The sequence below is a fragment of the Limtongia smithiae genome (assembly GCF_038497785.1).
Source record: "Limtongia smithiae strain NRRL Y-17922 unplaced genomic scaffold V1518scaffold_10, whole genome shotgun sequence".
NCBI lineage: Eukaryota > Fungi > Ascomycota > Lipomycetes > Lipomycetales > Lipomycetaceae > Limtongia > Limtongia smithiae.
Window position 1 is genome coordinate 238,219 of NW_027117631.1, and position 25,168 is coordinate 263,386.

The window sequence follows — 25,168 nt, forward strand, 5'->3', positions numbered from 1 at the left end:
GCGACGCTATGTGTTTGTATGTGGGGTCGCGGGCGCGCACTGTGTGCGGACACGCCGCGGCCAATCAACGCGTGGCTATTACAGAGTGCTGGCGCGGCGTGCTGTCGGGACCAGGCTGTGCCTCTAGGCCACAGTCCCCGTTTAGAGACGTGGGGTTCGTGCCTTCTCCACATTTCTAACGAACTGCTGATCATCGATAACAAACTGATGCATCAGATAACTTCTAGATTAGCAGTGCCCGCGCGAGCGCACTACTCGTCGTCGTCTTCTTCCTCTGGCGGAGGCACAACCTGGATAAACATCTCTTTGCCCGTACTTCCCTTCTCAAACGTGATTCTGTACCGTCCTGCGCCGACCAGATCCTTTGCAACCAGCTCCCGTGTACGGCCTAGGCTCTCGATCTGGCTCACCCGGTCGAGAGTGTCCTCCAGCAGCTTGTCGAAGCCTGGCATTGCCGCGATCTGCCGGAATGCCTCCATCATCGGCACTGAGTCCGCGCGCACCATCGAGTTGGAGTCGATCGTGAATATGTTCAGGTTGTCGTACCGCTGAATGTAGTCCGCGCGTGTCATGACCTGCCGCGCGCGCCACAGCGGCAACGATGGCAGATGGTGGTCCCCTTTTGCGCCCAGCTCGCCGTGCTCTTCCCGATGCGCTCGATCCATCTCGACAAGCTCTTTCATCAGCAGCATGGCCGATCCCGAGAACTTGCCTGACTCCATCACGTCGTCGTCCATGTCCATTCCCAGCAGCCCGCACTGGTTCAGGTACCACGTCATCTCTCTCTCGACTATCGACCGCGCGTGTGCCAGCATGTCGCGGTGCTGCGAAACGCGGTTGAGAAACTGCGGGCGGCCACCGACAATGTCGTAGATCTCGTTGCACTCTGCGTCGCTCGGGTTTTCTGCGTAGTACTTCTTCCGCCACGACCGTAGCGCGTCAACCGACTTCTTGCGGTCGAGGTCTTTGATGGACACAACGTCCAGACGCGTGCCGAGTCTCTTCAACCGCTCGTAGACCCAATAGTCGTCACTGTTGAATATCATCGTCACTAGCCCTGACGCTGCAAACGCCTCTGCGCGTTGCTGCAGCAGCTCTAGTATGTTCTGCCCGTCGTCATCTTCGCGCAGCAAATGCGTCGAGTTCACAATCAGAATAAGTGGTTTGCCCGATCGCTTCACCTCCGACAACGCTACTTCTTCGAGCTTATCAAATGCACGCTCAATGTCTAGCAGTGCAGTGGTGTCTCGTGGCCCACGAATTGAAAACAACGAACCGATATAGTCTTCGTGATAGTCGTAGTTCAGCGCCCGTCCCATGCGAATGCGCACAATTTCCGGATCGGCGTGTGCCTCGAATATCGAACAGCGCAATCCAGACACACGACGCATGGCCTCAAGCAACATCGACGACTTGCCAGTCCCTTTCTCGCCAATGAGCAGGTAATATCGCCCAAGGATCTCCCCTGAAATGATCTTGTCCAGCACCTCTTGCTCATCTCGCACGACAGCGTCAATATTTTCTTCATATCCAAGATGTGAATGCAATGCCAAGTCTAGTGCAGGGTCGCCGACTTGAAATGCACGTAGAATTTTGCGCAGCACTCGCGACTGATAGTAGCGGTGGTAGACATATCCCGAGATCCCCAGCACAGAGAGAGACACAAACGTCACCGCGGCCGTCTCCATGACTCTGAAAGCTGCATGCTTGTACTTGCTCTCGTCTTTCTCCGAACCGGACTTCTTGCCACTTTCTTCGCCAGAGTCGTCACCACCGCCTAGTGTCGCCGCTGCAGCTATTTGTTCGACGACATAGTTTCTTGCTTGAACCTGCTGCAGCACGCCACGCTTCAATTTTGTCGCTCGTTCTAGTGCTGCTCGCCCTGTATAGCCACCAAGCCAGCTGGGAAGCCGCTGCGTAGCTCTCATAGTTGCGCGGCTGCAGCTGTATTAATAGATCAACCAAAAAATGCGGGGGCGCGGGGGAGTAGAGAGATCTACCGTCGTGGCCTCCGCAACTCAGAAAAGGTGTGGCCTCTCTCTCCCAGCGGATGAGTTTCATCCCTTGCTCTCTATATGGCTCCTTGGACGTGCTACAAAAGCCAAGCATTCCGTCCTCTGGCAACTTTTCCGCATCAAAAAATTAGCAATGCTACTTATAGCGTCCGTCCCTTTTTTTCGAATTTGTTCGTGGATGTCGCGGGGAAGCGTCCGTTGGGCACGTCTGTGACGGGCTCAAACAATCGCATTCTTCAATTTTAGCTGCGCCGCTTTCAGCGCCTGCGATGAGGTCCATCTAAACCTTAATCCGCCTTCTTCGCCAGTTCGGCGCACAGCCTGCGTGGCCACCATCAATCGCACAAACTCGGCGTTCAAGCACGCTGCCCGGAGATTGAAGTGTTTGAAAACTACTAGCGCTTTTGAAAAAACTATCCTGGCTTTGGCGTGTCTGTCGCCTACTTGCGGCTGTACAGCCGCATGGGCAGCACGAAGCAAGAGTCCCAAACCTTGACTCGACTGCGCCGGCCAATCGTAGCTGCTGGAGAGTGGCCACGCTTCGCCTAAGCCCTTCCTCGCAGGCTGCTGTATGCACGACGGTGTTGTAGTACTTCTGGCTCGAGCAGACGCCAGAATTGTGTCCTGCCGCCGCATACGGAGGAATTAATACAAATCTAAATGATCGACGTGCTTCCGAGGAAGTCCGGAGAAGGCGGAGGGGGATATTGCGGAATTCTCGGGAGCCCAACCTGTTTTACCCTGACTTTGGGTACCGACCGCCCACCGACGGCGGTCCATACTGGCGACTTCGTACCCTCTTTTCGCGATTCTCGAATTTTTTTGAGCTGCGCTCTGTTCACTCCGGCTCTTCTTCCTTCTTTCTCGTTTGTTTCGTCGCTTCGTTCTAGTCTTCAGACTTGTTCCACTAAGGATCCTCCTTACTGGTTCATAGCCCATCGGCCATTCTGACAGAGTTCGTTTCTCATCCAAGGTTGTGTGTTGAACTCATCCGAGGCCTCCTGATTCGGGATTTGCTTGTGCTTGCCGCAGCTGTGTGCAGTCTCTCCATCGCGTGCAACACGTTCCACTCTGAGAAATCATGGCTGAAGCTGTCAGAGGTATGGCAGTTATATGGATTGAATTTTCTTCCCGAATTTTAATTACTGATAAGATCAGACGTCGCTGTTCCGAACGGCGAGGTCCCCGGTGACGAGCAGCCTCTGTGTGCGTGCCAAACGAGATTATTGCACGTCTGACAAGATGCTGATGGATTCACAACAGTAGAGACATTGACCTTGAACGTCAAGCTGCCACGGCACCCGTTTTCAATCAAGATTGTTGTATGTGACCTTCAGAAACTTCCACTTCATGCTCCTCTAAGACGGCATCCAGGTTTCCATCCGCGAGACCTTCAACGACATCCGCCAGTCCATTCTAGACCTCCCCTCTACTATACAGTACACTTGCTTTTCACTCTGGTTTGACGGCGCCAAACTCAATGACTTCCTCGAGTTGAGCTCCGTCGAGGGAATCCACGATGGTGCAACTCTCGAACTCCATGAGGAGGCATACAACGAGCGTGAAGCACGTGCGCATTTCCTCAAAGTGCGCGACATTATGGGGCTTGCCTCAACGAAGAATTATCCCATTGCGGCGCTGAGTTCAGGGCTTTCCGCGCTTGAGAGCCTCGAAACGAAGACGCAGGCGTTTCAGAAGAAGAGTGCAGCTGTCGCGCATCCAATGGTTGACTTTGCTCTCACAGGCATGCCGGTCCTGCAAGAAGTGCTGCCTGCCCCAGAACCTGCTAAGCCACAACTGGTTAAATCTTTGAGTTTATCGCATTGGCACCCACCCCCACCTAATCTACGACTACGCGGCCACCTCCTGTACCTACAGGTTCTCACACTTGAAGGCTATGCTCACCACATCACGGCGGATGTCAGTGGGTTTTACGTGTCGAACTCGAGCAACCAGAAATTTGATCCTTCTCCGCGTGCTGCCGTTGGAAAGTCATATCGCGCTCACTCGCTTCTTGTGCTGCTACAAGAACTGTCGACTCTCTTCACCGAAGGACTACTTTCGTGGCAGACCGAGCTCGGAAAGCGCGACCCGCTGACTATCTACACGCCTACTAACGCACTCCTTGCCTCGCCATGGCTCTCCCGCCCCGCGCCGCCGCCCGTCGCAGACGTGTCTCGGACACAAGAGCAGTACCTGCTTGGCGGAAGCGACAACCTTGACACGGTTCGCGACTGGAACGAGGACTTACAATCTACGCGTGAGATGCCGCGTGATACTATCCAGGAGCGTGTTCTTCGCGAGCGACTTTTGAACAAATTGTACTTCGACTTTGCCGAAGCGGCTGCGAAGGGCGCGGTGCTAATTGCCCATGACGAGATTCCGGCGCTCAACCCCAACGAGACGCGCGATGCTCAGATTTTCTTGTATAATGGTATTTTCTTCTCCTACGGTGCTGACGGCATTGGCACGTTTGCCAAGGAAGGCGGCGACCCCGCTGCGCGATACGCCGTCGGCAAGGATCTCAGCGGTGTCAAGTTTGTTACCCAACTTGACGTCGAAGGTATTTGCCCGCTGTGCACTGTGATCATTGATTACTGCGGCCGGCGCATCGTCGCGCAGTCCCCGGTTCCCGGTATTTTCCGACAGCGTGAGGATGGCACGAACCAGATCGTCTACGGCGGCGTTGACGGCCGGGATACTATCGCCAATGATCCGTCGTTTCGCCCCATGTTTGAGAAGATCGCCGAGAGTTTGCATCTGAAGCCTCACACTGTTTGGGACAAGGATGGCAATCCCAAGGATCTCGTTACTTCGGTTGAGTTGAAGGGGCTGAACGGCACCGATGGACGGAAGTATATTATCGACCTGTATAGAATCGCGCCCTTGGACGTCGAGTTTTTGGAAACTTATGGCGACAAGTATCCCCACAAGATGACGGTCTTGCGAACGGAGGCCGTCGAGGAGTGGTGGAAGGAACAGGTTCGGAAATGGATCACAGAACGGTCCGAAAAGTTGAAAGCTGAGGGCAAGGAAGCCAAGATCGTTTATAAACCTCTGTCAACCGAAGCCCAGCCTGATACGAAAGAGAGCGACGAAGCTTCAACGGAGGAGAAGACTGTTGATGAAGCGAAGGTTGGGGAGACCACTAAGGACGAAGAGCCAAAACCTGAAGTTGAGACCATTGAGATTTCGGGACATATGTTTTCGCTGAATCCGGATGTCTACTCGGGTCAGCAGCCTGTAACGGAGGACGACCAGAAGACCTATGCCGCCGACGAAGCGGATGTTCGGCAAGTGTCCCAGTTTTTGTTGTCTACCGTTATTCCCGGAATGGTCAACGACATTCGGTCCGGCGTTGTTTCGGTTCCGTTGGATAGCAAGCAGCTCACAAAACTTTTCCATAAGCGCGGAATCAACATGCGATATATCAGCAAAGTCATCGAGGCAGTCAACAATGTCGAAGAAGAGACCAAGACTGGAAAACTGAGTCTCTTCAGGGTTCTTTTGAAGACTGAGATTATTCTAAGATCCGCCAAACATGTGATCAACAAGTTGATCAAGTCGCTACCAGCACCTATTGTTACACACGCATTTGCTCACATTTTCAACTCGTTGATTGGCATGAAGTACAACGCGGAGCCAACAAGCGAAGTTGATCCGACTATCATCGCACTCTATTCTAGCAGTGAAGAGGATACGGTCTTTAAATTTACGAAGCTGTCAGCTAAGGATATCCAGGCCGCGATTGCCGACGAAGCATCATTGCGATTCTTTTATAGTCTAGAGGAGTCATGGGTGGATACTATTCGGCCGATCCAGCTGTTCAGAGAGCTTAGTCTGAAGTTCGGCTTGCAGTGGCGCTCCAAGCAGTACTTGTTCGAGAAGCCAGTTGAGGAGAACAACTCAACTCCTCCGGAGGCTGTTCGCGCACCGGTGGAAATCAAACCTAATGGTGCGCACAAGACCAACGGCAAGGCAAACGGCAGTGCCTTCAAGCACGGCAAGAAGAGCAAAGCCGGTAAGAAAGAAGCCGCGGTGGTCGCGCCTGTTGTTCTAGCTCAGCCATCGCTGCCAAAGGTTACGTTCATGCCAGAGGATCTTCTGAACATCATGCCTGTCATGAAGGACTCAACGATGCGCAGCTTGATTGCTGATGAGGCGATGGAGGCTGGCCGTGTTTCGATCATGCAAGGCGACAAAGATCTTGGCGTCGAGCTCCTCCTGGAGGCGCTCTCACTTCACGAGCAGATCTACGGCATCATTCACCCCGAAGTCGCACGTGCTTACAGTCAGCTGTCGATGATCTATGGCGGACTCGAAGAGAAGGTTATTTCTGCAGAGCTGGCACGCAAGGCAACGATCATTGCGGAGCGCACTCTTGGCCTGGACGATGCAGAGACTGTGCTGATGTATCTAAACCTCGCGCTTACCGAACATGCAAATGGCAACTCGCTGCTAGGTCTCATGTACGTCCGGCGTGCGTGTACCCTTTGGCGTATCGTCTGTGGTGATGGCCATCCCGACAATGTCAATACGATGAACAACGCCGCCGTGATGCTTCAGGCCGTGAAGGAGTACCACGACTCGCGAAAGTGGTTCGAGATGTCGCTCGAGCAGTGCGAGGAAATCTTTGGTGCACACAGCTTGAACGCCGCTACGCTGTATTTCCAGCTTGCGCAAGCGCTTGTGCTCACGCAGGACTCGAAGCAGGCTGTTACGAAAATGCGGGAAGCGTACACGATTTTCCACAGCGAGCTTGGACCGGACGATAAGAACACGAAGGAGTCCGAAGTCTGGCTTGAGCGGTTGACGCACTCTGCCGTGAACCATGCACGGCAGGCACGCGAGCTGCAGAACCGGAAGGTGCGCAAGCCTCAGTCGGCAGGCAGCGGGAACAGTAGTACTTCCACGCCGCTGGATTCTGCTACCGCTGTTGGTAGTGCGGCCGCTGCTTCAGCGCGCAAGGGAGGGGCTTCGGTGACTGAAGTCATTCCGACTGCGCTCAATACGAAGTCGGTCGAGGAGTTGGTGAAGTACATCAACAACTAAGAATTCGAAAGAAAGAAGAAGATTCATTCTCATTGCATATAGCATATATCCCTCCTCCAATCATCTGGATTTTAAATATTTTTGTTTTTCACCTTTTTTTTGTTTCAGCTTGGATGACGTGGACCGGCGAGGCAAAAAGTTCTACGAGGAGGGCCGGTGGTGGTGCGACTTTGTCTCATCTGTTCTGGTGTATATATATCTGGCTGAGGACGCGCATGGCAGCAATGCCGAACGCGTTCAAGAGAAGAGAAGTGGCCTGTAAATACGAAGAATTATTCCGCAGCACTTGTAGAGACAGCCGAGAAGCTGCGACAAAACGAGACGTCAGACAAAGAGCGTACAGTTTACGACTAACCCAACGGCGTGGTCGTCGGGAGGGTCTTGTGGCCGGAACTGACCAGGGCGACCGGCTAATTTTGGCGTGGAGTGGCGGAAAAGTGAGTAAGGTTAACAGAACCTAGTGCGGCGGCGGAACGACAATGGGGAAGCGCGGCCGACATCGGCGCAGCAAGAAGATGGGAAGAGGAGGAGTGCAATTGATTTCTAATACACGTGTTTAGGTGATACATCCCCATCTACAAGCAAGCTTGTTTATATGGGCCGCAACACTCACTTCCTCACAAATATACGTTGCAGTTGATAATGACTCCGGTCGTGTCCAAGACGACGTCGCTTGAGCTGGAGCCGGTTCTGTCGGCGACTCGCTCGCTGGGCGGCGTCTGCAACGGCAGCAGTAGCGCCAACACTAGTCGTAACCACCATTACGCGACGGACGACGATGGCAATGAAGGGTCGATACTGCAGCGAATGCCGAGTGCAGGCTTGGAGTTTGCGAATAATCCGCCGCCTGACGAAGACGCTACGGAGGCAGAGAAGAGCGTTTTTGACAGTGCGCCGAACGGTGGGCTTGGGGCGTGGATACAAGTATCCGGCAGCGTGTTCATATATTTCAATTCATGGTGAGTTTATATGTATTGTGTACTTCGTGTACATGGCTAGACGGCTGCGCTGGTCGTCTTGTTCGGCAGAATGGAAAGTGGTGACTAACTTCCATGTCCGAGCAGGGGCATTATCAACTCGTTCGGTGTATTTGAGAGCTATTACTCTATCAACGGACTTTCGAACAAGTCGGAATCTCAAATTGCATGGATTGGGTCAATTCAGGCGTTCTTACTCGTTCTAGTCTCTGTGTTTAGCGGTCCCATCTTTGACCGCGGCTACTTTCGTAGTCTGTTGATCTTCGGCTCGGTAGTGTCCGTGTTCGGCATGATGATGACGAGCTTGTGCACAGAGTACTGGCAGACCATGCTCGCGCAGGGGATCGTTGTTGGAATTGGCACGGGATGCTTGTTCATTCCCGCAATTGCAATTCTGGCGCAATACTTCACCACGCGCCTCGTTTTCGCCAACGGCCTCGTTGCGGCTGGATCCTCGCTCGGCGGCGTCATTTACCCTATTATCTTCCACCGGCTGGAGCCACGTATTGGCTTCGCGTGGACGACGCGCGTGATCGCGTTCATCATGCTTGTGACGTATGCGTATGCGCTCTCGGTCATGCGGATTCGGTACACCCCAAAATTCAAGCGCGCTTTGTGGGATCAAACTGCATTTAGCGACGTGCCATTTGTTTTGTTTACATTTGTCGTTTTTTTCGTGTTTGCAGGTGCTTATGTGCCGTACTATTACGCGCAGTCGTATGCGGAGTCGCAAGGTATCTTTTCGGAAAACGTGTCGTTCTACATGCTCTCTATCCTCAACGCTGGTTCCATTTTTGGTCGCATCATCCCTAACTTCATCGCGGATAAAGTTGGCCCGCTCAACGTGATGTTTCCCTTCACAGTCCTCACAATGATTGACGCATTCTGCTGGATGGCCGTCTCCTCTCCCGCGGGCATGGTCATCTTCGTCTTTTCCTACGGCGTGTTTTCAGGCGCGTTTGTATCTCTACCGCCTCCGGTCATGGCTGCGCTCTGCCCCGACATGCGGCTGCTCGGAACGCGCATGGGAATGTCCTTCTCGGTGTCTGGACTCGGTTTGCTCATCGGCACGCCGGTGGGCGGCGCATTGCTCAAGACGCCTGCGAGTTACGTCGCCACGTCTGCGTTCTGTGGCGGCGTGGTTGCAGCGGCGCTGTTGTTCATGATACTTTCGCGGTACGCCAAGGTTGGATGGGACCTCAAGGCTTTCATTTGAGGGAAGTGGCACACGGTCACAGTCGTCGGCGTGTGGAAAGAATAATACCAAACTGAATCGTCTGTGGTGTGGACAACAGGCTTTATATCCCATTTGCATGTGTCATTTGCATATCTTGGTTGTTTTAATCAGTATTTGGGGATCTGTTAACTAGTTAATTACAAGCACTAATCGTTCATTTATTAGCCAGATTTGTCCCCTCTGACCCGCATAATGAGGATGCGGACCATATCCACCGGGGCGAGCAACCATCGTCATCATCGTCATGTTGCTACGTGGTCCGATCACATACCGCTTAGCTGTCATGTCATCATTGTCGGCGCGGCTGCATGTCGCGGCACCTGGAACGGTGGCCGGTTCCGAAGGGTCGGAAGCACACGCGCGGGAGCGGTATTATTTCGCTCCCGCCGGGGCGGTGGAGAATGCAGTCGCCGACGGAGGAGGGCGGGGGGCAGACGTAGGTCGGGGCGAGGAGGGCCGAGGAGGGCCGAGAGGGGCGTGGGCCGAGAGCGCGTACTGGGAGGGCCGCTAGTGAGAGGCTGCCTAGAACTTGCCCGCTTTGTTAAAACGAAAGACGTCGGCGAAAAAATCCTCCCAGGTCGGGCCGACGTCTACATCTACTTCCAGCCTCAATGCCATCGATCTTCTTCTCCGGTCGCGCGGAAGGCGGCCGAGAAGCCACCAAAGGCGGGGTTGATGCGGGCATGCGGTGTCCGAGATGTGCACAGCGCACTTAGCATCGGGGATGACAACTTTTAATCTGCGGTCCTCCGGGGCGCTCTGGGCACACTTCCCCCCTCGGCTTCCGAGCAGCTCGTTCGACCACATCACACACCACGTCATAGTGTGGAATGTACCATTATCGTTACACTTTTGCATACTGTTACACGAATCGAAAACTCCCGGTGCACCAGCTGATCGTTTCACAAGCGAGTTCAACAAACACACAAAACAAATAGCAAAGTACAATCTCCCTGGTGCCTTCCTCATACACCAATGCGGATGAGCCTAGTTAAAAAAAAACCACCAAAACGATGTCATGAATAATCCGTAAGTCTCTAATCCCTAGCTATCAACACAAAAAAAAATACGCAGTCCAGCAAATATTCGTACACAGACCAAACGATCGTTGTATCGCTAGACATGCCCGTCTAGTCAATGTTTGTGAATGTCAAGAATGACCACAGCCAGGCTTGTTGTGGCTGGTTAAGTCCGTAAGGCATCGGCGAGACACTTTCCGAGCCAGCATCGTTCATAACTGTTAAATGTTAGCTCAGTTCATCAAGACACAGAAATCGGAAATCGAGAGCACATACTCTTGCGAATATTCACAAGCACATCCTTGAATGCGCGGTTCTCAACAGCGCCGCCACGATCCTTGTCAGGACCCTCAAAGCCGTTGGTGTTTCCAACATCAGCGTCTTGGAAAAAAGGCGGACTCCGTCTCGCGGTTGTCAAAGCAGCAACTTGGTCAGTCTCGTTGCGCCTATCAACCGCACCACCGTACATGTAACCGCCAGCATTCTCTGGCGGGGACACCGATCCGCTCTTGGCATGCGCAAGACGGTAACTCAAACTTGTAAGCACCGCCGCCGCGCTGCGGTCATCGTCACTCTTATCGTCTAGAGATGACGTTCCCTTGGTGCTGCCGCTACTGTTACCGTTACCGCGGCCGTTACTTTTGTCGGCCTCACTAAAGTTGTCTCCATTTTCATCCCCTTGCTCGTCTCCGGAAAGGATCTTATTCATCTCGTTCTGCACGACAATCCGCGCAAGATTCTCCATGATCTTGAAACCTTGATCGTACACGATAATCTTCCGCCGCAACGTCTTGCGCATCTGCAAAATCCGGCTCAGCGCAAGCTTTGACTGCAGTGCCCGCTGGCTCAATGGCTCGCTCGATCCATAGATGCCAAGAAGCACGCCAGCAGTAAACAGATGCATGCCGACAAATGCGATAGCATGTGTCTGCTGGTTCTCGCCAAACAAGCTGTGTCGTGAGATCTGGGACGTGCGGAGCGCCGCAAGCCAGCAGGTCTTCGCCGAGCGAGTGAAGATGTCTTGCAGTGGTGAATCACGCTGACGGCTCTGAAATGCTAGTAGCGGTCGCTGAATCAAAATAACAGCGTTGTCGTAGGCCATCTGTAACACAACTGCTTGCACGCCAAACACATCACGTCGAATTCTTGCACGCCGGCGCTCCACAGCAGGTTCGCCACGGTGCTTGTCGTCGTACTCCGGAATGATAATATCGTCGTCCTCAGTCTCGCCTGTCTCCTCGCCCAGTTCAGGAAAGCGGCCAGCTGGTGGCACATATGTGCCGTCGTACTGTAGTCTCAGGACTTCCGGGAAACTCTCATACCAGGCGCGTAAACTAGACTCAAGCACATGCACCGTCTCAATAAGCTTATCAACCTGTTCCGGCGAGATATTTGCACTGATAGACGCGGGGTCTCCGCTCTCCAAAGAGCCAACGCCTTGTCTGTACAAACGCGTCATGATGTCGCCGACGATCATGTAATACTGGAGTTTTAACCTCTCATATGCCAACAGCGTAGTTCCGTCACTCGTGTTCAAGTCGTCCTCGGTCATTAGATAAGAGGACCGACCAGGCAGAGGGTATGCCTTGCCGCTCATGGGGAGCTCAGTAGTACAGTCCTGCGCCAGGAGACAAATGGGACGACCGTAGCATACTGCCAGGAACTTGTCGAACGCGTACACAGCCCAGAACGTGCGTCGTCGCAGCTCCTGCTCGTCTTCCGGGAACGGCGTGTAGCCTTTGCCTTCCTGATGTAGCAGAAGCGCTTGAGCAGCCTTGTTGGCATTGCCAGATATGGTCCATGCGAGATTGGAGTTTCCATGATAGAGGTAGAAAATCGCGAGCAAAAGACATGTCTGCACGGTCGAGAGGGTGCAGCAAGATAACGAGTCCACGAGGTTAGAACGCACGATTGGCAGCAGTTTAGAGAGAGATGCGTCGATGTCAAACTCCTTCTGCTTCCTCAACGGCGCGTCCTGCGGTAAACTGCGACGGTATTTCTCGTAGATTGACAAAATTCGCCTCCGTCGAACGGGGTGGGTCGCGGCATACCGTCCACCGATCGCAACAACAATGGTACAAAGAAGCGCATCGGCGAAAGTCTCATTGGTGTCGGGGACAGACGCCGGATCTGCCTCAAAAGCATCGATCAGTCTCTGATAGCTGACCAGAAGCTTGCCTTCGTGGAGAACCGTCATGAACCAGTGCACGAGACTGAAGTAAACGGAGAACGTGTATTCCACAACAGGTCGCGGAGGCAGCTGAGCCAAGATCGAGGCTGTGGATTGACGGTGTTGAGCCCACGGCGATAGCACTTGGATCTCCGGATCTGGGACGTGGGCTCGGTCGATGCGGGGACTTATCGATGACCTGTCTGCGTCGTGGTGTTGCTGATCGGCCGAGAATGGCGACACTTGCAGGGAATAGGGCATACTGTCGTATTGGTGATGCTGGAAGATGTCTCTTCGTGGCGGCGCTTGCTGGGAAGTCGATGCGGAGCTTGACGCAGGCGTCTGCACTGACACGGACTTCGCAACCGCCGTCGAGGGGTATCGGAAGCTCTGCAGGCTGTCTTCGTTGTCGCTATGCAGCAATGAAGGAAGTGCTGGTTGATGTGCCGCGGGTGCAACGATGGGAGGCAGTGGCGGCAGCTGCTGCGACACCGGCCTGTTGTAGGCGTGGCTCTGGTGCTGCATGCTGTTGTCGACAGCGGACCGAAGCATGCTGGTGCCGCTAGGAGTGGAGAACGAAAGCGAACGCGGTCGATCGGCATCGGGGGGCGGGTTCGCAAACAGCGGGTCGTGAAAGGCTAGTCGCTGGATCTTCGCTGGTCGGCCATCAGAGGCGTTATCCGACACGCTAGAAAAATGATCAGCAGAGAAATCAGATCTCAAGCCGCGTCAGTGCTTACGGTTGCGGATGGCGCAGCGAAATGCCCATGCTCTCTGTGAGCGTAGCCATGGATGGCAACCCGACTGGCCGAGGCACGGATGAAGCCCCGGGAGACTGGATGGCGGCGGTGGCGGCGGCGGCAGCCGCCGCGGAGCTCGGGATAGAGACAAGGGAGTACGCGCCCGACGACGACGGCTGCGGTGGTTGTGCTGGTTGTTGCTGTTGCTGTGATGCAGAAGTTGCTTGTGCCGAGGCTGCGGGAACGGAGGCGCCCGATGATCCCGACTTTTTCGCTACGTCGGGTTCGGGACGAGAGACGCAGGCGACGTTGGCGCGCACACAGAGCGCGCAGGGTCGGTAAGAGTCGCACTGGAAAAGGTGTTAGCAGAGTATGAAGACGAAGCAGTGGCCAGGCGAGCGAGTGGTGGAGACCTTCAGCTTCTGGCGACGACATCGCACACACGCGCGCGCGGTGCGCTTTGAGGCGCTGCCATGGCTCTGGGCCGCGGGGACAGGCGCAGTGGCACCTTCGGGGACGTGGCCCGCAGCCTCGTAGACAAAGATGTCCTGCCGTGCAACCATGGTGCGCGGTGGGCCGGGGTGGCGTGCTTGTGCTGGTGCGGACGGCGGTGAGCGCTGGGAAGGATGCTGCGGCGCCGGGAGGGAGGGACGGAATCAGAGACGGGGCGGCGGGAGGCGGGCGCGGGCCATGGACGGAGGCAGAGTCGCGGCCGTGGAGCAGACGGGGGGTGCTGCCGGGGGTGCGGGATATGCGCAGACGCGAGAGGAAGGGAGCGGAGCGGAGGGCGCGCCGGGGTGCGGGACGGAGGGGGAAAGTATAGGGCTGGGGAAGCGGCGAAGCGCGCGTGTGCGCCAGCACGGCAAGCGTGTGTCTCCGCCCGTCTGCGGGGTAGCACGTCCGCTGCCTACGCTAGGCCGCTCTCGGCCTGTCCGACCCTCCGCACCCCCCCCGGTTCCCAACCAGTCCGACCCTAACCCGCCCCCTCCCACTCCTCGGCGCGGCGCTCGGGCCTGGGGCACGCTGAGGCATGACCCGGTTGTTTGCGCAGTAAGCCAGCGGGACCAGGGCCCGCGAGGGACCAGGCCGACGCGGCAACTCGCCTGCGCGCGCGGGGCGGTGTGGTACTCTGGTCGTCTGCGGTGCGGTGGTTGTGCGCCTGCGCGGTCGGCGGAAGCGCATCCCGGCGGAGCCGTTTGGGACAGGCAAGAGCAGCAGAAACGACGCGCCCCTTGCAGCCTACGGCACGCCGAGACGAGCTGCTGCCAGACGCCGGCCTCGACGACGAGGAGAGAACAAAGACGGGCCTCGGACACCCGCGCCGAGATCTCTGGCGGAAGTGTCGACAGTCGTCGTGACGACCAGACTCGTCTTCTTCGCATACACGCGTCTCGCCTTCTGCGCGTAGTCCACCACACATCGGCTAAATGTACCTTGTCCTCCTCCTATGACTTCACCGCTTCGACCCCGATCTCATCGCGCGAACGCCGACTTCGTGTCTTCCGCCGGCCGGGACTCGACCCCTGCGACCCTGGCCACGCTCTCGCGCTCCTTGTCCGCATTGCGCACAGGGCCGTGTGAAGTCGTGGGCGGAGGCGCGTCATCAAGCGCGAGGCCGCTCTTTGTGGCCTTGCCAACTCCACCTGCACAGAACTTTAAACGGACGTAAACCCCGCTCGCCTCAGTCTAACTCGCTGCTCCGGTAAGCCGTTTGCCCCTCCTCCACCCCCTCATTTCACCATCTTCGCCGTCCCCGCTTCTTAACTCCTCCTCAACTCCGATTTTTTTTTGGGTCTGCTCATTCTCGGAACTCGCTTTATACTGTCGCGTAGAAAAAATAAGAGGAGAGGATGCCCGGCCGTAGAAAATATAAACGGCGGAGTGCTCCCGGTATTGGCGAAATTAAAGATTATGAGAAGAAAAAATAAAAAAATATATGCGATGTCTGTGGATCGAACACAGGACCTTCAGATGTCTTAACCGAAGTTGTACTTCAGTCTGACGCTCTCCCAACTGAGCTAACCCCGCATCCTATGATTTACATGATCTTGTGCTTTGTCATAGTGGCCAAACATATTCCGACGTCTGGTAATTTTTGCAAAAATATTCAGGACAATCGTTTGATCGAACCTGCCTGAATGCGACGGTACAGCGGCAACTCTAAATATCTTTCATTTGTAGTCTGTCTATTGTGCTAATATGAATATTGATCTGTTCCTCTAACCAGGAACCCAATTGCTCTGACATTCTGTATCCGTTCATACTGATGACGATCTAACTCTCTTTATCAGACCACTTGTGTGATGGGTATATTAGCTGGACTGATCCCATTTGCTTGATATCTATATCTGGCCTTACAACGAGCGGTTAAGCAGATAAGCAGTTGGCAGAAATGATCTCGTTACTTAATTTAGTGCGGAGGAACGTGCAGATCAGGCGCGACGGCGCACTCTGATGTCCTGTCCTCGCGCTGGATCGCGCCGCGATGCTCCAGCAAGCAACAACAACAGCAGCAACAGGTCGTCCTGCAGTGCAGCCGATCGATCATATATGTGCGCAAAGTACAGTATGTATTATCACGCCATGCTACCTGGCTGCTGATCTCTATGGTACTAGGCTTAGTGTCTTATTTCCCAGCAAGTCCCATGCACTCACTAGATACCCCAATCGACAGCGTCTAGACGCATTGATTGTTTGTAGCATTGACTCTTGGTAAATCAAATCTGGACTGTTGCGCAAGTCGCATGACTGTAAATTGAGTTTAGAGTCGAATTAGTTTAGCTATCCTAAAAGATGAACAGATATCAGATCATATATCTGCATAATAGTTGTAATAGTCATCATCAGGCTGCTCCTCATTAAAAAATTCTTCTGGTTCTTCGTCAGGGTCTGAATCAAGCTCCTCGCGAGTGTACACACTACATGGATTCCGTTTCACAACCCTGTGCAGAAATTTCTTGTCCTCTTCGGATATCGAAACAAACTTCACAATTCCGTCAGACATTTTCTCTGTAGTCAATAGCTTTTGCACACGAGATGTACACCCTTCAAAGTACAAATGAAGATTCAGGGAAACCTCTATTGTCACGTCAGTTCGTGGAATGCGCTGCTTAATCTGTTCGAATTCCGTTTCGCCATTATTCTGTTGTCCAACAATGAATGGTAACAGTGCCGAGTTCAAGAGAATCGGCTCCAATAATTCAGCAGCTGACGGAAACAGCATCGCTTCTATCCGCAAATTTCGCAGCCTGGGTAACGAAGCTAGAAGAAGCTTGCTGTCAATTGATGACAGCAGATTGCACAACTGATAACAATCAATCAGCTCAACGGACTCCAAATCTAAAAACAAATGAATCAGCTGGTGGAATGTCAATTTGCAGTTCTTCAAGCTGATCTTTCGAAAACTGCGGCACTTCTTCTGTATCTCCAGCACCAACAAAGCCGGGTCGCGTTCAAAATACTCCAGCTGCAAATATTCCAAGTTGTTGAGGCAGTAGCAGAATCGCCCAATGTCATTGTTACTCATCTCAATATGAACAAGCTGCAAATTCCGCACTGTTGGAAGTCGAACAAACATATCAGACACTGAAACTCCAAGGTGGTTTTTGTGGTACCCCGCTATGCACAATGTATTGAGATTGGGAAATTGAGAAGCCAATGTCAGAGTTTTAGAGATTTGCGAACATAAAATCTCCAATTTCTGAAGTGGCGCTTCGATCGGTAGGTGCAGGTTGTGAGATAGAAAGTTCATCAAAAAATCAGAGTCTTCCACCTCTCGAACATTTATCGTCAATGTACGAAGATTTTTGCAAACCGAGAGAACAGACGTAAGATGTTTAGCGATGCCAGCTTTGTCGTCGGTAACTGAGCCCTGCAAATCAAGACGAAAGCCGTCCGTGAGCCTCGGCCCCATATCGGGAAACACGCCTAGGCGGTCATCTAAGTTACTCAATTCGTTCAAAGTCCGAACTGTGATATTTCTGTAAATCGCTGACGATACCTAAAGAAAGTCTCATATATAAGCACTTACAATCACCCGGTTTCATGCACCAGCAGACACACTGACAGATTGATTAAACCGGCGGGACACACTCGCAACTCCAAGTAACGCTCGTCGGTCAGATTCAAGTAGATATTCGAAAATCTTCTCATGTATCTCCTGAGGAATGCTGTCCCATGAAGGCGATTCCTGTTCAAGCTGCTCCAAGAGTCGAGGCATAACTGAATCTTCGAGCGACGAGTGCTGCGGCTGCTCTGACATTGTGATCCAGATTGTTCTAATTGCGTCATGCGACGTGCTCAAAGGCGCACTGCGAACTGTAGCTCGGTCTGGGCCTATGTTGCACCAAGATCGATCGATACTGCCAGATGCATTGTAGTTGCCAATTCGTCCCATCGAAGACCGGTCGGTTTAGGGTTGCTGATGCCGGTGGGTATGATATCATCCAGATGCACAGTCAGAGTCGGTATAACTCTCCCCAAAGTCCAATCCAACAGCGGATTGCAATAGCCAACTAAGTCCTTTTATCATACTGTCGTATGTACCAAATAGACAGTTTGTGGAGTTGTCTGTAGAGTGAGGAGAAGAAAGCTGAAGAGCTATGCGGGACTGTTGATGACCATTACGGAAATTCACGCTAGTTGATATCTTGCACTTCATTTTAGAAATTAGAGAAATTGCCGTACTACGCGGTATGCTCTAAAATTGTGTACTACGGAGTGCAGAATACTTGGCAGCGAAGATCAGCGATTATTCCGAGGGCAAACCTTGATCATCGCAGTGTTCAGGGGAAGAATGCAGGGCCCCTGCCGAGGCGCTGTGACATGATCTGCCGTCGATCTGTAGTCGCAGATCCCTTGCACTGACCGCCACGACGTTTCTATTTAAAGACTTCAGGACTGGCTTAAACACTCCGACCAGAACACCGCACTAACTGGTGACGATGCATTGTGCCTCATGCTATGTAGAGATTGTTAATCTCAGAATGGAGATCTATATGCGCCCCCTGCTAAGAAACTTCTCCGGAAGAGGAACATATTTTGACCGAAGAAACTCGCCAACGCCTTTTCCTAGCCCATCAATCCGCGAACTCGATGCAATACCGCCGTCAAGAAAATCCATAATTCGGAAATGCACGGCATAGATTTTTGGAAATTCACAACGTTCGATGACAGTTTTCTCTGATATGTCATCTCCAAACAGAGAGCGCAATCGTTCGCATGTCATAAGGGATTGCAGCCACGGATACTCGTCTGCGTTGCGAACGAAGAAGCCGACGTTGGAGTTGTTCGCCTTGTCGCCCGAGCGAGCGTGAACAATGTAGCCGAGCGGCGCGTCGACTGTCGGACCAAACTCGTAGAGCGGGATCCGGTTCGCGGTTTCATAGGAAGAACGTCGGAGTGGGTACTTGATGCAATGCTTTGCCGCCGAAGCAGAGACGCGTGTACCGTCGTGAAGAATTGCACTTTCGTGGAGAGCAGCCACAGGAATTGTCGCCGGCCAGATTTCCATGAACATTCGTGGATCCATCATTCTGAAATCAAGATCCATGTGGTAACCGGCGTAGGACTGCATGCGAATAGCGTAGATCGGAATCTTAAACTTCGCGGCGCTGATGCCTTCTTTGGTCGGAGCCTGGGCAAAGACGCGAAGCAGACAAGTACCGGCGGACTGGTTTGACGGGTTCTCAGCGGGTAGGCCGATAAGTGATATTGTAAGCTTGCTGAATTCGGAATTCTTGAATGCGTGCTCAAGTTGGTTGCGCATGAGCTGCGCCTTCTCTGCGACGTCAAGGCCATTGATAAAGAAGAGTGCTTCAGCCTGGTAGCCACCGATACCGCTAATGAGGACTTTTGTCGTGTCAGGTGGCGGTAGGCCCTTTACTCCAGAAACTTGGACGCGGTGAGGACCAATACCAGTGACCGTGATTCCAGAAAGATCAGCGGTGACGTCGGGATTGTAGTAGAGCTCCCCTTGTAGCTCGTAGAGAAGCTGGCACTTAACAGTCTCAGGAAGCACGACACCGTTGGAGTTGGGTTGCTTCGTGATGACAACAGCGCCGTCAGATGAGATCTCCGCGATTGGGAAACCAAGGTCAACAAGTGAATCAAGATATGGTTTGAATCCGCTAAAATTGGCGCCAGCAACGTAAGGACCGCACTCGATCAGATGACCTGCGATGAGGCCTGCGGCAAGTTTGTCAAGATCAGAGTCAAGATCCCAGTGATGCCACCATGCTGCAAGACCAATGACGGGAGAGGCATCGGTGCAGCGACCGCAAATCACAATGTCGGAGCCGGCGTCAAGAGCAGCCACAATGCCGCGGCAACCAATGTAGGCGACACCGACCGCAGGCTCTTTGTCCCAGGTTGAGATTGGCGTTTCGTGGTCAAGATGTGGGAATTTATAACAGGGGATTATGGATGTAATATTATCACCGTCAACTTGAGCAACTTTTAGATCGGTGTACCCTTTCTGCTTGCACAGTGCACGTATCTCCAGGACAAGCTGCGACGGATTCAGTGCGCCTGCATTAGTGACGATCTTGACCTTCCGCTCGTGGATCAGATCGATCGACTCAGTGAACTGGCGCAAAAATCCGGCATCGTATCCAGAAGTAGGATCTGAGCGCATCTCAATAGCGTTCCAAGAAATGTTCATTTCGGAAAGCCAGTCGCCGGTGATGGCGTCGATATCAGGAGCATCGCGGAGCATGCGGAGCATCTCATGGGGCGCGTCGCCGGTCGCACCGGACACGTTCGCAATGTGGATCGGCCTGTTTCCAGTCATCGCAAAAAGTAAATAGTGGGGTAAGAGAGAAGAGAGACAATGAAAAAACTGCTGCGCGGGAAGACGGAAACTATATAGAGCGGGACGCGGCGGCGAAGGGCCGAGGAGAATGCGCCGCACGCGGCCCCCGCCTCCGAGCGCACGGGCCGCGGAAGGCAGGGGCTCCTCCCTGGACTAGTCCCGAAGTAGTTTCAGGCCGCAGCGGACGCGGCTGCCGTGGGGGCGGGGGGTTCTGCGGCTGCGGGGTCGGGATCAAGTCTACGCTGCAGAACACCGCCCGCGCGCCTCGCGTGTCCCGCGCGCTCATGGCACGCATGTCCGTTCTTCTGCAACGGTCTATATATACCCTGTCTCCCGTTTGCCTGTCCGGTGCTCCATCATGGCAATTCTCAACGCAATGGACTCCTACAACGAGAAGGATGAGCGCGTCGAGAAGGCGGTCGAAGCACAGTCTGAGTACATCCCTACAAAGGGATACTCCCCGCTGCTGCGCAAGCTAGATTTGCACATCCTGCCTTGGGCAATGTTTGTCTATCTACTCTGCTTCCTGGATCGTTCTAATGTGGTAGGTATTGTGTTTTTTTGGTTCCTTTCATCGTCACATGCTCAATGTTACAGGGAAACGCCAAAGTCCTGAACGAAGACGTCGGCGACTCGCTCGTGCAGTCCCTCAATCTCGTCGGCAATGAATATACAATCTCGCTCATGGTCTTCCTCATCGCGTATACCATCTTTGAGACGCCATCAAACTACATGCTCAAGAAGATGCTGCCCAACCGCTGGATTGCAATTATCATGTTTATTTGGGGCATGCTCTGCATGTGCATGGCAGCGACCAAGACATTCGGTCAGATTACTGCGATACGCTTTCTTATCGGAGTCTCTGAAGCAGGCTTGTTTCCCGGCTTCGTTTACTTTCTCACATTCTGGTACCGGCCCGAAGAACGGTCGCTACGCGTGGCAATGATTCTTGCCTCAGCTACTCTTGCCGGCGCATTCGGCGGTGTAATTGCATATGGCGTTGGACACATCAATGGCAGACACGGACTCAAAGGCTGGCAATGGCTGTTTATCATTGAGGGCGCACCGTCGTGTCTTGCTGCGATTATCACATTCTTCTTCTTCCCGTCCTTCCCCGAGCGCGCTAAGTGGCTTACAGAGGACGAAAAGCAAGAAATGGAATTGCGGCTGCGAGGTGTGTCAAGCAAAGGCACTGATCATATGACCTGGGAAGATGCCAAGAAGACACTGCTTGATTACCGGTTGTACGTGCATTACATTGTGTACATCTGCATCTCTGTGCCGTTCTCATCCATTTCACTGTTTGCTCCAACCATTGTCTCTGGACTGGACTATACCGGCCTGCAAGCACAGCTCTTCACCGTTCCACCGTACGCGTGCGCGTATGTCGTTTCCGTGATCACCTCTTTCACCGCGGACCGGTATAACCAGCGTGCGCTACACTCTTTCGGCGGACTCTTCGTTGGCGGCGTTTGCTTTCTCGTGCAAGCGTGTCTCCCCGATGACGCCTTTAAGGCACGCTACGCAATGCTATGCGTAGGTGCAAGTGGTGCATTCGCGTGCATTCCACCTTTGCTAGGCTGGCTCAGCGGGAACTTGTTCTCGACTAGTGCGGCCGGACTCGCTATTGCGATCAACGTCTCGTTTGGCGGACCAGGCCAGATTATCGGTGTGTGGATTTACAAGACGACAGAGTCTCCGGGATACGTAACTGGACACAGTGTGAACGCCGCGTTCATGTTTCTCGGTGCGATACTTGTGATCGGATTGCGGTTCTTCTATGTTCAAAAGAATAAGAGCATCCCGGAGGGTGAACGAAAATTCTTCGTGTGATCTCCAGCTGCTGGTCGGCTAGTTTGTATGTATGATATGTATAGTTTCTGACCTGAGGGGCTTTCTGCTTTAATGTCTCTGACCAATAAACTGTATCGCGCTTCGTAAAATGAAAGACAAACGCAAGTAGCGAGAGCGCCTCACACACAAATTAACGGCAGGTCAGTGCTGGGTAACCTCTTACCCAGCTGGCACAAGTCGCAGCCGAAAGAGCAAGAGAAGTCAGCGACTTCTCCGCGGTGCGAACTCAGCAGGACTGGCGCAGAGTGGAGACGAAGCGAACGCCGTTGGACGAGCTCATTGGCCGTCATGCTTCCCCGCACTGCCCCGCACTCGCACCTCTCCCCTGCCGCCGCAGCCGCCGCCTCACTGCACTCCACACAATCCACACTCACGAGGAAGATGCAGGCCTGCGACCGCTGCCACGCGCGGAAGATCAAATGCGATCGTCGACTGCCGCTCTGCGGGCCCTGCATGAAGGCCGGTCTCCCCTGCCAGCACACCGACCGCGTGAAGCAGCGCACGCATCCGCGAGGATACATCGAAAAGCTCGAGGACCGGATCAAGGACCTGGAGCTGCTCAACGCGTCGCTGCAACGACAACTGCAGAAGGCGGTTGCAGGGAACGCGCACAACGGTGGGATGCCATCTGCGGGAGGGGCGCAGAGTCCCACACCGGAGCACTCGTCGCACCCCACGACGACTGACGAGGATAACAACATCGACGACGACAACGACGACAACAATGTAGACGACGAGCTCGACGACATCACGACTGTTGCATCTTACCTCTCCCTCTCCGCAGCAGGCGACACGCGCTATCTAGGCTCCGCCTCTGGCGTCGTATTCGCGCAGATTGTCAATGCGACGGTCACTTCCGCTGCCCGGCGGTCGAGTATCGTCGCAGATACTACCAAATACCCCGGCATGCGCTCATCTACCGGTCTGTGGGTAAACCCGATGATAGCGTCTCACGATGCCAATGCGGACGCGCAGAGCTACCAGACTCCGGCAACAGCCTTTCTCCCACGACGCCAGGCAGCGGACCGATTACTCGAGATCTACTTCTCACATTCCCACATTGCGTTCCCGTTCCTCTCCAAAATGGCAACCCTACAAGCCGTCGACAAGATCTACTCTGACCCAATGTTCTACCACGAGAACGTGTTCTGGGCGTTCGTGTTCGACCTCGTCCTCGCCATCGCGGCGTCCACGGTCCAAAAATATGACTGGAATCAGCTTGCGACGCCCGAGTCACACGCCGCGCGCGGACTGACGAAGCTGAACACTGTATTATGCTTCAACGGACGGAAACCGCTCATTGCGATTCTTATGCTTTCCGTGTACGCTCTTATTCACGACACTTCCGCGAGCGTATGGCATCTTGTGGGAATTGCCGTACGTTTGTGCATTGAGCTAGGGTTGCATCGGGAAGAAGTTCTCGTGAAGGGCGGATATTTTGAGATTGAGATGCGCCGAAGGTGCTTTTGGTGCGTTTTTGCGCTGGATAGGATGGTCTCCGTGACTCTCGGTCGTCCACTGGCGCTGGGTGACAGCGAAATCGATATTCCACTGCCAACTGCGCACACGGACGAATGCCTTTGGACTGCTACTTCAAACTGTGATTCATTTACATCCCCGGCACAGTGCGACTGCCCCTCGACATCTCCTTTCATCCACATCTTGGGACTCCGGGACGTTTCGGGGAAGATTTTGCGGGGACTGTATTCCAAAACACCAGCTCGGTTACCAGCGCCCGAAGGTCCACGGATCGAACTTGCGCGGAGACTTGAGGCATGGAAAGACGGTATCGCGGCGCTTGATTTGCACACGGCGGCTGCGACGGCCGTTCCGTTACCTGCTCAGTTGCAGCAGTCACAGCAACAGCAACGCGACGGACATGCGTTTCAGTTGATATCATCTTTCGTCGACGAGAGCTGGTTTAAGCTGTTATACCATAACTGCCGCATGTTACTGTATCGGCCGTCGCCGGTATACCCGCACCCAAAACCGGACACAGTCTTTGTGATTCTTGACTCAGCACGGGAGTCAATTCGAATCTATTCTGGCCTTCACCGGTCACGAAGGCTCAATTACTCTTGGCTCACTCTGCACGCAGTGTTCATGGCAGGATTGAGCTACCTTTACTGCATCGCGAAAGCGATGCGCTGGCATCGCCGCCCCGGCGCGGTGTCGAATATGAAACAGATCCCGTCGAGCATCGTGGTCATCAATGATACCCGCGCGTGTAGCAATGTGCTAACCGCTATCTGCGAGCGCTGGAACCTATCACGGGATTGCCAACTTATATTCGACCGGCTATCCGGTCTTATAATCACCGAGCTGCTGGATCGGTCCGCTGACAACGATTTTGTTTCTGAGGAGCCGCCATACACGCAGAAGGAAGAGCCGCGTGACCAGGAAATGCGGGGTTGCTTGGATGACTTGCGGGCAGTGCTGAGTAACGACTCGTTTTTTGCGCAATCGGGGGTGGTTATGGGGTTGGATCAGGACTGGATGGAAGTGTTTGCCGATGTTCCGCCTGCTACTGCTGAGATCGGGGAGAGCGCATATGCACAGCAGTCAATTTTTAGTAGCAACGACACCGACATCTTTGACGCGGAGCCGTTGCAGTTTTCGGCATCAGCACCTAATATTGACGAGCTGCTTTCATCTAGCGTCCCCACGGTATGGAATTTAGGATAGTGTAATTTATATATAGCATGGCTCGATCAATTTGGAGCAAATAGAGTGATGGGGTGTAACACAACGCGGCCCGGTCCATCGTGAAGCGTGAACGACGCGTCGCCAAACCTCAAAATGCCGGCTACGACTAGAGGTATCATGCAACTTGTCCATGAAGGTAACCAATTCGTGCAATGCAAAAGTTGAACGGGTTCTACAAGTTGGGAAGTTCAATGGCAAGCAAGCAGGAGTTATATTACTCGTGTTGCAAGGTATTAGTTGATGAAGACATACTACTATCACTTCATGTCAGCCTGCCAAGGCTGAGAGGCCATGGTTTTAGTTCATGCGAGAGGGACCGGACCCGGCTGAGCCACTCTCCCCAAACAAGGCAAGACGCTTCCTCTACGTGTACTTCGCTCGTGTGTGAGAGAAGGGGGTGGGCAGTAATCCTCCTTGCCCATATCACCGTAACGATGCTGGATCAGATGTGAAGGCGCATTGTCATTAGCTGTGCGAAGATGGAGAGACAGAGCGCCCGGTCTGAGGGGTCCGCCGTGTAACACGGAGACATGGGAGGCCGGGCTGCCAACCGTATCTAAGCGGGCCGGAGAACGTCAAGATACGAA

At 53.7% G+C, this 25,168-nt stretch overlaps 8 protein-coding genes across 8 annotated transcripts; 4 read left to right on the forward strand and 4 right to left on the reverse strand.

The window, feature by feature from the left end:
- Positions 1-251: 251 nt before the first annotated feature.
- Positions 252-1,928, reverse strand: V1518DRAFT_438720 (uncharacterized protein; the record flags this gene model as incomplete). The annotated part of the gene is made up of 3 exons (XM_066906374.1): positions 252-1,032; positions 1,063-1,777; positions 1,895-1,928. The coding sequence occupies 3 exons, from the start codon at positions 1,926-1,928 to the stop codon at positions 252-254; spliced, it is 1,530 nt and encodes a 509-aa protein (XP_066758137.1).
- An 894-nt stretch (positions 1,929-2,822) lies between these two features.
- On the forward strand, positions 2,823-7,387 carry V1518DRAFT_420293 (clustered mitochondria-domain-containing protein). The gene is made up of 4 exons (XM_066904963.1): positions 2,823-3,115; positions 3,174-3,221; positions 3,279-3,337; positions 3,390-7,387. The coding sequence occupies exons 1-4, from the start codon at positions 3,097-3,099 to the stop codon at positions 7,065-7,067; spliced, it is 3,804 nt and encodes a 1,267-aa protein (XP_066758138.1). The 5' UTR covers positions 2,823-3,096; the 3' UTR covers positions 7,068-7,387.
- Positions 7,388-7,433: 46 nt separating this feature from the next.
- Positions 7,434-9,429, forward strand: V1518DRAFT_457024 (major facilitator superfamily domain-containing protein). The gene is made up of 2 exons (XM_066906568.1): positions 7,434-8,026; positions 8,132-9,429. Exons 1-2 carry the CDS (start codon positions 7,710-7,712, stop codon positions 9,258-9,260), a joined length of 1,446 nt encoding a protein of 481 aa, XP_066758139.1. The 5' UTR covers positions 7,434-7,709; the 3' UTR covers positions 9,261-9,429.
- Positions 9,430-10,358: 929 nt separating this feature from the next.
- Positions 10,359-14,153, reverse strand: V1518DRAFT_73664 (fungal-specific transcription factor domain-containing protein). Its single transcript, XM_066906663.1, has 4 exons — positions 13,624-14,153; positions 13,211-13,560; positions 10,573-13,158; positions 10,359-10,518 (listed from the first exon to the last, which is right to left on the reverse strand). The coding sequence occupies exons 1-4, from the start codon at positions 13,771-13,773 to the stop codon at positions 10,467-10,469; spliced, it is 3,138 nt and encodes a 1,045-aa protein (XP_066758140.1). The 5' UTR covers positions 13,774-14,153; the 3' UTR covers positions 10,359-10,466.
- A 1,866-nt stretch (positions 14,154-16,019) lies between these two features.
- Positions 16,020-17,471, reverse strand: V1518DRAFT_406747 (uncharacterized protein; the record flags this gene model as incomplete). Its single annotated transcript, XM_066901964.1, has 2 exons — positions 16,020-17,210; positions 17,277-17,471. The coding sequence occupies 2 exons, from the start codon at positions 17,469-17,471 to the stop codon at positions 16,020-16,022; spliced, it is 1,386 nt and encodes a 461-aa protein (XP_066758141.1).
- Positions 17,472-17,843: 372 nt separating this feature from the next.
- On the reverse strand, positions 17,844-20,049 carry V1518DRAFT_420313 (uncharacterized protein). The gene has a single exon (XM_066904964.1). It carries the CDS (start codon positions 19,998-20,000, stop codon positions 18,204-18,206), a length of 1,797 nt encoding a protein of 598 aa, XP_066758142.1. The 5' UTR covers positions 20,001-20,049; the 3' UTR covers positions 17,844-18,203.
- A 264-nt stretch (positions 20,050-20,313) lies between these two features.
- On the forward strand, positions 20,314-22,005 carry V1518DRAFT_420314 (major facilitator superfamily domain-containing protein). Its single transcript, XM_066904965.1, has 2 exons — positions 20,314-20,565; positions 20,619-22,005. Exons 1-2 carry the CDS (start codon positions 20,380-20,382, stop codon positions 21,852-21,854), a joined length of 1,422 nt encoding a protein of 473 aa, XP_066758143.1. The 5' UTR covers positions 20,314-20,379; the 3' UTR covers positions 21,855-22,005.
- V1518DRAFT_420316 (fungal-specific transcription factor domain-containing protein) lies at positions 21,983-24,620 on the forward strand. The gene has a single exon (XM_066904966.1). It carries the CDS (start codon positions 22,164-22,166, stop codon positions 24,558-24,560), a length of 2,397 nt encoding a protein of 798 aa, XP_066758144.1. The 5' UTR covers positions 21,983-22,163; the 3' UTR covers positions 24,561-24,620.
- The last annotated feature ends 548 nt before the right edge of the window (positions 24,621-25,168 follow it).

What these genes read in the sequence shown, in the direction of transcription:
- V1518DRAFT_420293 (XM_066904963.1), top strand. An exon ending in CGGTGACGAGCAGCCTCTGT is followed by an intron (nt 3,222 to 3,278) that starts GTGCGTGCCAAA and finishes GATTCACAACAG; the next exon opens with TAGAGACATTGACCTTGAAC. An exon ending in CGTTTTCAATCAAGATTGTT is followed by an intron (nt 3,338 to 3,389) that starts GTATGTGACCTT and finishes GACGGCATCCAG; the next exon opens with GTTTCCATCCGCGAGACCTT.
- V1518DRAFT_457024 (XM_066906568.1), top strand. Translation starts at nt 7,710, where the DNA reads ATGACTCCGGTCGTGTCCAAGACGACGTCGCTTGAGCTGGAGCCGGTT. An exon ending in TTCATATATTTCAATTCATG is followed by an intron (nt 8,027 to 8,131) that starts GTGAGTTTATAT and finishes ATGTCCGAGCAG; the next exon opens with GGGCATTATCAACTCGTTCG.
- V1518DRAFT_73664 (XM_066906663.1), bottom strand. Translation starts at nt 13,773, where the DNA reads ATGGTTGCACGGCAGGACATCTTTGTCTACGAGGCTGCGGGCCACGTC. An exon ending in TCGCTGCGCCATCCGCAACC is followed by an intron (nt 13,159 to 13,210) that starts GTAAGCACTGAC and finishes TCATTTTTCTAG; the next exon opens with CGTGTCGGATAACGCCTCTG. An exon ending in GTGAATATTCGCAAGAGTAT is followed by an intron (nt 10,519 to 10,572) that starts GTGCTCTCGATT and finishes AACATTTAACAG; the next exon opens with TTATGAACGATGCTGGCTCG.
- V1518DRAFT_420313 (XM_066904964.1), bottom strand. Translation starts at nt 20,000, where the DNA reads ATGACTGGAAACAGGCCGATCCACATTGCGAACGTGTCCGGTGCGACC.
- V1518DRAFT_420314 (XM_066904965.1), top strand. Translation starts at nt 20,380, where the DNA reads ATGGCAATTCTCAACGCAATGGACTCCTACAACGAGAAGGATGAGCGC. An exon ending in TCCTGGATCGTTCTAATGTG is followed by an intron (nt 20,566 to 20,618) that starts GTAGGTATTGTG and finishes TCAATGTTACAG; the next exon opens with GGAAACGCCAAAGTCCTGAA.
- V1518DRAFT_420316 (XM_066904966.1), top strand. Translation starts at nt 22,164, where the DNA reads ATGCTTCCCCGCACTGCCCCGCACTCGCACCTCTCCCCTGCCGCCGCA.